Source organism: Chiloscyllium plagiosum, unplaced genomic scaffold, assembly GCF_037043375.1.
Source record: "Chiloscyllium plagiosum isolate Xiang-an unplaced genomic scaffold, Cpla_swu_hap1 HiC_scaffold_24, whole genome shotgun sequence".
In the NCBI taxonomy this organism is placed as follows: Eukaryota; Metazoa; Chordata; class Chondrichthyes; order Orectolobiformes; family Hemiscylliidae; genus Chiloscyllium; species Chiloscyllium plagiosum.
In genome coordinates, this window is record NW_028270162.1 from 11,343,931 (window position 1) to 11,353,658 (window position 9,728).

The 9,728-nt window shown below is 51.1% G+C and overlaps 1 protein-coding gene across 1 annotated transcript in view; it reads right to left on the reverse strand.

The window, feature by feature from the left end:
- Window positions 1–7,315, reverse strand: part of snap29 (synaptosome associated protein 29) — a 33,728-nt gene extending 26,413 nt beyond the window's left edge. Inside the window, exon 1 of the mRNA XM_043715379.2 lies at window positions 6,995–7,315. Coding sequence (XP_043571314.1) covers window positions 6,995–7,261 — 267 coding nt within the window. The 5' untranslated portion in view covers window positions 7,262–7,315. The remainder of the gene's footprint in view (window positions 1–6,994) is intronic.
- Between the last annotated feature and the right edge of the window lie 2,413 nt (window positions 7,316–9,728).

Consider the following 9,728-nt stretch of genomic DNA (forward strand, 5'->3'; position numbering starts at 1 on the left):
GGTCTCATCAAGAGAATGCTCATACCATGAAGGCCAACATACATCTGACTTTTTCACCACCTACGGCACCTGCAAGGCTACTTTCATAGTGACTGGTGTTCAAGGACATCCAGATCTCATTGGCAATAGATTAGGAAAGGGAGGGTGCAATCAGATAATAATCTGCCTTCGAGTTTTTGCGACCAGAGTGGAAAATATTTATCCACATTACACTTCATTGCTATGCATTCTCCCAGTCAATTTTTCCCACACCACACTAACATCCATTCATCCTCCCCTCAGTTTGCTCTGCCACTCAACGTTGTGTTGTCCACAAATTTGTAGATGTTACATTTTAGTACCATTGTTTAAATACTTGTCTCATATCCAAATTTAGTCAGCACATAGCCTAGACCACAATACTTGCATCTTTATCCATGTCAAAACCTATTTTACACTGCTTCACAAATATTAACAAGAACACTTTAGTTTATAATATCCTTAGAAATAGTAAATAATTAGAATAAAAGTGAGGTTTCCACTGTTTTTCTGACCCACATTGTAGGTTATTGAGATATGATAAAATGGAAAGCAGCCTTGAAATGTTTGTGATAATTCTATAAGCGTGCAAGGAATACAATCACCAAGCGTAGAAGGCAACCATTTGGTCAACTGTACCCAGATCAACGCTTTAAAAGATGTCTCCCATTATTTCCTACTTTTCTCCCCAAAGCCCTTCCTTTATTGCAGCCTTCAAATAGAAATATCTGCATTTCCTAACCCTAGAATGGATGAGTGCTTTTCATTTCTAACATAGCAAGACCTTTCAACAATCTGAAAATTGACAAGTGGGCCAGGATGCTCCAGAACAACTCTCCTGCTCTTTTAAGAAATAGTAGATCTTCAATGTCCTTCTGAGGGGGTCAATGGGTTCCAGATTTAACAATTCAGCTGGTAGACTTCAACTGAGTGCAGCACTCCTTCAGTGTTTCTTACATTTTTGATTACTCACATTTATGGCCTAGTTTTGCAATGGAAACATCTTCCCCACAATTATTTTATATCTTCGAATATCTCTATCAGGTCACTACATGGTCTTATCTTTTTCAAAAGAGACCCTGGTTGTTCAGACTCTCTCAATGGTGATTAGCTTTTTAGTTCTTGGTTGTACTTTCTTCAGTTAATCTTGCAATTATGGAATCTAGGACCATGCACAGTATTACATAGAGTGTACAAAACAATAAGTCTTTGATAGTTGAATTACAAGTTTTTGGGTTTATGGTCTATGCTACTCATCTCATCCTATTACTTTACATTCCTTAAACAACAAAAAAAAAATCCAAAGAACTGCAGGTGCTGGAAAACAGAAACAAACATATACCTCCAAAAAAACTCAGGTGATCTGATAGCATCTGTGGAGACAAAGCAGAATTACTATTTTGGGCCCAGTGAGTGCTTCAGAACTGATTGGGGAGGGGGGGGGGGGGGGGGGGGGGAGGAAAAAGGAGGGGGGGGGGGGAAAGGAGGGGGGGGGGGGAAAGGAGGGGGGGGGGGGGGAAAGGAGGGGGGGGGGGGGGAAAGGAGGGGGGGGGGGGGGAAAGGAGGGGGGGGGGGGGGAAAGGAGGGGGGGGGGGGGGAAAGGAGGGGGGGGGGGGGAAAGGAGGGGGGGGGGGAAAGGAGGGGGGGGGGGAAAGGAGGGGGGGGGGAAAGGAGGGGGGGGGGAAAGGAGGGGGGGGGGAAAGGAGGGGGGGGGGGAAAGGAGGGGGGGGGGAAAGGAGGGGGGGGGGAAAGGAGGGGGGGGGGAAAGGAGGGGGGGGGGAAAGGAGGGGGGGGGGGAAAGGAGGGGGGGGGGAAAGGAGGGGGGGGGGGAAAGGAGGGGGGGGGGAAAGGAGGGGGGGGGAAAGGAGGGGGGGGGGAAAGGAGGGGGGGGGGAAAGGAGGGGGGGGGAAAGGAGGGGGGGGGGAAAGGAGGGGGGGGGAAAGGAGGGGGGGGGAAAGGAGGGGGGGGGAAAGGAGGGGGGGGGGAAAGGAGGGGGGGGGGAAAGGAGGGGGGGGGGGAAAGGAGGGGGGGGGGAAAGGAGGGGGGGGGGAAAGGAGGGGGGGGGGAAAGGAGGGGGGGGGGAAAGGAGGGGGGGGGGAAAGGAGGGGGGGGGGAAAGGAGGGGGGGGGAAAGGAGGGGGGGGGAAAGGAGGGGGGGGGAAAGGAGGGGGGGGGAAAGGAGGGGGGGGGAAAGGAGGGGGGGGGAAAGGAGGGGGGGGGGAAAGGAGGGGGGGGGGAAAGGAGGGGGGGGGGAAAGGAGGGGGGGGGAAAGGAGGGGGGGGAAAGGAGGGGGGGGGAAAGGAGGGGGGGGGGAAAGGAGGGGGGGGAAAGGAGGGGGGGGGAAAGGAGGGGGGGGGAAAGGAGGGGGGGGGGAAAGGAGGGGGGGGGGGAAAGGAGGGGGGGGGGAAAGGAGGGGGGGGGGAAAGGAGGGGGGGGGGAAAGGAGGGGGGGGGGAAAGGAGGGGGGGGGGAAAGGAGGGGGGGGGGAAAGGAGGGGGGGGGGAAAGGAGGGGGGGGGGGAAAGGAGGGGGGGGGGAAAGGAGGGGGGGGGGAAAGGAGGGGGGGGGGAAAGGAGGGGGGGGGGAAAGGAGGGGGGGGGGAAAGGAGGGGGGGGGAAAGGAGGGGGGGGGGAAAGGAGGGGGGGGGGAAAGGAGGGGGGGGGGAAAGGAGGGGGGGGGGAAAGGAGGGGGGGGGGAAAGGAGGGGGGGGGGAAAGGAGGGGGGGGGGAAAGGAGGGGGGGGGGAAAGGAGGGGGGGGGGAAAGGGGGGGGAGGGGGGGGGGGAAAGGAGGGGGGGGGGAAAGGAGGGGGGGGGGAAAGGAGGGGGGGGGGAAAGGAGGGGGGGGGGAAAGGAGGGGGGGGGGAAAGGAGGGGGGGGGGAAAGGAGGGGGGGGGGAAAGGAGGGGGGGGGGAAAGGAGGGGGGGGGGAAAGGAGGGGGGGGGGAAAGGAGGGGGGGGGGAAAGGAGGGGGGGGGGGAAAGGAGGGGGGGGGGAAAGGAGGGGGGGGGGGAAAGGAGGGGGGGGGGAAAGGAGGGGGGGGGAAAGGAGGGGGGGGGGAAAGGAGGGGGGGGGGAAAGGAGGGGGGGGGAAAGGAGGGGGGGGGAAAGGAGGGGGGGGGGAAAGGAGGGGGGGGGAAAGGAGGGGGGGGGAAAGGAGGGGGGGGGAAAGGAGGGGGGGGGGAAAGGAGGGGGGGGGAAAGGAGGGGGGGGGAAAGGAGGGGGGGGGAAAGGAGGGGGGGGGAAAGGAGGGGGGGGGAAAGGAGGGGGGGGGAAAGGAGGGGGGGGGGAAAGGAGGGGGGGGGAAAGGAGGGGGGGGGAAAGGAGGGGGGGGGAAAGGAGGGGGGGGGAAAGGAGGGGGGGGGAAAGGAGGGGGGGGGAAAGGAGGGGGGGGGAAAGGAGGGGGGGGGAAAGGAGGGGGGGGGAAAGGAGGGGGGGGGAAAGGAGGGGGGGGGAAAGGAGGGGGGTGGGAAAGGAGGGGGGAGGGAAGGAGGGGGGAGGGAGGGAGGGGGGAGGGAGGGAGGGGGGAGGGAGGGAGGGAGGGGAGGGGAGGGGAGGGAGGGGGGGGGAGGGGAGGGAGGGGGCGGAGGGGAGGGAGGGGGGGGGGGGGGGAGGGGAGGGAGGGGGGGGGAGGGGAGGGAGGGGAGGGGAGGGAGGAGGGGGGCAGACAGACCGAATTCTCATTGTTATTCACCTTCACCACCATGTGGGAACAAGACTCACATCATCAATGTAGAACCCCAAAATACTATAGATTGAACCATCTTCTTGCAAAACAATCCAGTTCCTCCCATTCCTTACTTTTGGAGTAGGTTCCTGAAGTTTTTTTCCCCTCGCTTATGTATATTTCCAAATGTCTTTTGAACCTGTTACACATCCACCACCTTAACAGGAAGTGTGTCTGGAATCCTCATCGCTCATTGGCAAATTAATGGGGTAGGAATTTTCTTTGTTTTTCTAACTCCTTCTTGATCTTAAACAATTCTGGCAAATCTCCTTTTAGCCTTCCCTTCTTTCCACAGCATCATTCACCTCTTATCCCTGGAACGGTTGTGAAATCTTATCTGCACCCTCTCCAAAGTCCTTCACAGCCCTTCCTAAAATGTAGTGCACAAAACTAACATACTCCTCTAGCAAGGAACAAGCAAGAACTTTTTTTACCCAATGAGTGTAATGACTGTGAACATCACTCTTTTACAGACAGAAGCAGAGACATTAACAATTTAAATGAAAGTGAATGGAACTGAAAGAAACAAACTAAGCTAAAGGGAGAACAGAACTGACAGGATCCTATCACACAATGTGAAGTGCCCTCTCCTGTACTAGGAAAGGAATCAAACTAATGGGTCTAGCAACATTTTAGCATAATGTTATAGCATTTGCCTCTATTTCTAGAGTGCAGAGACCTACATGCTTAATTAACTTGAGCAAAATCCAAAACCTAACTTCCACTCATGTTTTACTCAGTTGACCCCTTTGCCATGTCTCTTGCTCCTGCTCGAGCTGTGCTCCCAGAGGAACAAACATCCATCATTCACGAATACATCGATGGGCATGTCCTCCCACCTTCAGGAACTGGCAAAAAAAAGTATCCTTTTTAAATGAAATGTACAGCTTTCAGGAATGTTGTTAAATGTGGCACCTGTGCTGGAACAATTCAACTGTGGAGGGAGATAAGATAAGCTGAGGCTCTTTAAAGAGGAAAAGGCTGGGGAAATGGGAGAGGTAGAGGTAGGAACCCTGGAGTAGTGTTTAAATAAGCACTTGAAGCATGACATCATACAAATTCCAGTCCTGAAAAATAGTTCTAAAATAGATGGATCGTGTTCTGAAGAAGGGTCATTAGACTCAAAACATTAACACTTTTGTCTCTCCACAGACGCTGGAAGACCTGATGAGTTTCACCAGAACTTTGTTTTTGTTTATTTTTAGAACCAGACGTATACTTAATGAAGTTATGAAACTTGAAAAGGTGCTGAAAAGATCAAGGTTGTTGCCATGGTAGGAGGATTTGAATTATACAGAGGGGCAGAATAGGCTGGGACTATATACCCTGGAGCATCAGAGGCTATAGAGATTTGTTAAATCATGAGGGGCAAGGATAGGGTAAATTGACAAGGTCTTTTCGCAGGGATGGGAACATTCAAAACCACAGCATAGGCTTAAGATTAGATTAGATTCCCTACAGTGTGGAAACACGCCCTTCAACCCTCAGAAGAGTAACCCACCCAAATCCATTTCCCTCTGACTAATGCACCTAACACTATGGGTAATTTAGCATGGCTAATTCAGCTAACCTGCACATTATTGGACTGTGGGAGGAAACCCTCGCTGACACAGGGAGAATGTGCAAACTCCACAGAGACAGTTGCCCGAGGCTGGCATTGAATGCAGGTCCTTGCGCTGTGAGGCTGCAGTGCTCACCACTGAGCCACTGTTAAGTGGAGGGGTAAAGATTTAAAAGGGACCTAAAGGGCAAAGTATTCATACAGAGGGTTGTGCACGTGTGGAATAAGCTGCCAGACGAAGTGGTGAAGAGAGAAAAAAAAAACTGCAGACGCTGGTATCCAAAGTAGGCAAGCAGGAGGCTGGAAGAACACAGCAAACCAGGCAGCATCAGGTGGTGGAAAAGTCAGAGTTTTAGGTATAACCCTTCTTCAGGGCTAGTTAAGGTTTATACCCAAAACAATGACTACTCCAACTCCTGATGCTGCTTACTTGCTGTGTACTTCCAGCCTCCTGTTTGTCAACAAAGGAAGTGGAGGAGACTGGTCCAATTACAACATTTAAAAGGAATCAGGATGCACACATGAATAGGAAGGGCCTAGAGGAATATGCATAGAATGCTGGCAAATGGGACTAGGTTAGTTTAAGATATCTGGTCAGCATGGTTGAGTTGGACCCAAGAGTCTGTTTCCATGCTGTACATCTCTATGAATTCCGGTCTCCCTTCCTATAGGGAGGTTGTTGTGAAACTTGAAAGGGATCAGAAAAGATTTACAAGGTTGTTGCCAGGGTTGGAGAGCTTGAACTGTAGGGTGAAGCTGAATGGGTTTGGCTGTTTTCTCTGGAACGTCAGAGGCTGAGTGGTGACCTTATAGGGTTCTTCAAAATCATGAGGGGCACAGATAGGGTGAAACGACAAGGCCTTTTTCCTAGGGTAGGGGAGCCCAAAAGTAGAGGACATAGGCTTAGGGTGAGAGAAAACATTTAAAAGATACCTAAGGGGCAACTTTTTCCACATACAGGGGCAACCTTTTCCACATACAGGGTTGTCCATGTACAGACTGAGCTGCCAGAGGCAGTGGCAGAGACAGACAAAAAAGACTGTAGATACTGGAATCCAAACAGGAGGCTGGAAGAACACATCAGGTGGAGAAGTCAACATTTCAGGTATAACCCTTAGCTAGCCCTGAAGGAGGGAGGGTTATACCTGAAAGGTTGACTTGTCCACCTTCTGAGAAAGAGAAAGTGAGGACTGCAGATCAGTCAAAAGTGTGGCACTGGAAAAGCACAGCTGGGGGCAGGAAAATCATCATTCCCATACCAACTAGACATCCACCCACATTCCTGAAGAGTTTATGCCCTAAACATTGACTCTCTGGCTCCTCAGGTGCTGCCTGACCAGCTGTGCTTTTCCAGCCCACACTTGTAGACTTCTCCACCTCCTGACAGTGCTGGGCTGGCTGTGTTCTTCCAGCCCCCTGCTTGTCTACAGAGGAAGTGGTGGAGGTTAGTACAGTGGCAACATTTAAAAGGCATCTGGACGGGTACATGAATAGGAAGGGTTTGGAGGGATATGGGAAGGGTGCTGGCAAGGGGGACTAGGTTAGGTTGGGATATCTGGTCGGCGTGGACCGAAGGGTCCTATTCCGTGCTGTACACCTCTGCGAGCAGCACGAACACGATGGGCCGAACAGCCTCTTTCCTGTGCTGCTGTTGTGCCCCCCCACCCCGGGCCCTGTCTCTGCCTCTCACTCTCACCTTGGCCGCCTCGGTGCCCACTTGCTCGGACTCGTACATGAGGGCGACGCTGCGGCCGCTGCTCTGTACGGCCCTCTCGGCGCTCCTCAGGGCCTGCTGCCTCAGGGACCACTGCCCGTCGTCGTCGGCGCTGCTGCTGCTCCCAGGCCCAGGCCCGTCCTCCCAGGCCCCCGGCTGGCTCCTCCGGCCGCCAGACACCGCCGGGCCCTCCGGCTCATCGTCATCGTCGTCAGCGAACGGGTTGTGGCGGTTGGGGTAGGCCGACATCCCCCCCCCGCTCGCTATCACTCGGTGCCGCCTGCCGCCCGACTCGGGATTGCCCCCTTCACCAGACAATTTCAAATCACCTGACACCTCCTTTGACCCCTGCGCATCATCACCACGTGACTCACCCGGGTGATACGCGTCAAGGGCGCGGCCATCTTTCAGACTGGCTGCCAGCACCATCATGTGATTTCAGCCCCACTTCTCCACCCAAAAGAGTCCAGGCTAACTTCCCTGAAATTAAATAAATCACACAACGCCAGATTATATTCCTGATGAAGGGCTTTTGCCCGAAACGTCGATTTTACTGCTCCTTGGATGCCGCCTGAATTGCTGTGCTTTTCCAGCACCACTCTAATCTAAAAACCAAATTATATTCCAACAGGTTTATTTGGAAGTACAAGCTTTCGGAGCACTGCTCCTTCATCAGGGGCAGGGTCACAGTTTATAGTAAAAGATCAAGGTGTCATACACTTGTACTTGCTGATCAGTCAAATAAGACAGTAAACCAAGAGCAGGAAGGGTATAGGAATAGGAAGGGTTTTGAGGGATATGGGGCAAGTGCTGGCAAATGGGACTGGATTAGGTCAGGATATCAGGTCGACGTGGACGAGTTGGACCGAAAAGTGTGTTTCTGTGCTGTAGATCTCTATGATTCCACGGCTAACTGATGCAAAGTATTGAACAAACCTGGATTGCTGTTAAGTATTGCACTGGAAAAGCACAGCAGCTCAGGCAGCATATGAGGAGCAGGAGAATTGATGTTTCAGGTATAAGCCCTTCATCAGGAAGTACAAAGTTAAAAATCACACAACACCAGGTTTAATCGGAAGCACTAGCTTTTGGAGCGCTGCTCCTTCGTCATGTGGTGTATAGAGCAATGGGATCACATTCCTGTTGAAGGGTTTATGCCTGAAACTTTGATTCTCCAGATTGCCAGATGCTGGCTGACTGCTGTGGTTTTCCAGCACCATACTTTTCAACTCTGAACTCCAGTATCTGAAGTCCTCACTTTCTCCTAGATTATTGTTAAGTCTTTAATCACTGAGAATGGGGGTGCAGGTTTCAATTCATTAATATGTAATTCCCAGAACTTCTTTCAAGGCACATTCCTGAGATAAATTAAGGTTTCATAAAAAAAGGTGACAGCTCAGATAATGCAGTCTCAGATTAGAGACTGTCTGTATGCCAACCTTGAGTCAGAACAAGGGATACACGATTTAAGACTGAATTGAGGAGAAATTTCTTCACTTTGAGGGTGGTGAATCTTTGGACTTTGCTACCCGAGAGTGCTGTGGAAGCTCAATCAGTGACCATTTTGAAGGCAATAGTGTAATGACGCAGCTCCTTTAACAAGGTTGTGGTGTCCTTGTTTTTTTTTCAGAAGTGTTTTTCTACACAGGTTCTGAAATATCTGTCTTGATCTACTTGAAGAAGCTTTTAAGTTTAAAAAATCATTTGTACAATGAAAGGGGAATGGCCAGTTCTCCCAGCTCAGCTTTTCTTTGGTTTAATTTGATTTGGGGTTTTGGCATTCTGGCTGGTCAGAGCAGACAGTCAGTCAGTTTTGAGGCTGCTGGTCAAAGAAACAGATACATGGAAGAAGTTGTTCCATGCTGAATCTCTCAGCCATCTCTCTCTCTCTCTCTAATATCTCTCCTGTAAGATCTTGTGTTTGATTTTACCTTTTGTGGCAAGGGGTGTTTATGGGGATTGTTGCAGGAATTTGGAACAGCATTATTAAGTTGGGGTGGTCTGTTCAGGTTTTGGATAGGTTGTTATCCTATATTCTGTTCTCTTTTGTTTGTGTTTCACTCAGTAATCTTGCAAATAAGTTCTGTTTTGTTGTTGGGCTAGCTGCATCACTCCTGGAATACCCACTTTACACCTTCTTAAAACAACTAGCAAAGTTAGGGACTGGGCTACTTTCTTTAAATGTTTTGAGGGGGTCTGGCCTAGTCCACAACAATAGTGAATAGATTTCTGGAGATTCATGACATTGAAGGGGATGGAGAGAGTGTAGGAAAGTGGCATTAATGATCAGCAATGATCTAATTGAATGGTGGAGCAGACATGACAGATTGAATGGCCTGCTTGTGTTCTTACATTCCATTCCATGGTGGCTTTCACAATCATGAGTGGAGGATTGTCCAAGGTGCTTTACAGCTGTTTAAATACTTCTGTAGCATAGTCATTGTTGTAGTGTTGGTTCATCCTCAACCTGAGTTTGTGTCCAGTTAAATGCACAACCAGTTTAGGAAGGATATGAAAACTGTTGAAAGGAGACAGAAAGGACTTACAAGAATTGTTCCAGGATGAGAGAACTCACTTGCATGGTTAAATTGGAGAAGTTGGCACTGTTCTTGAACAGAAGATTGAGGAGATTAGATCAAGGTGTTCAAGATGAGGGGTCTGGACACAATTGATAGTGAGAAACTAACTTCTTGGTGAAAGAGTCCTTAGGAAACAT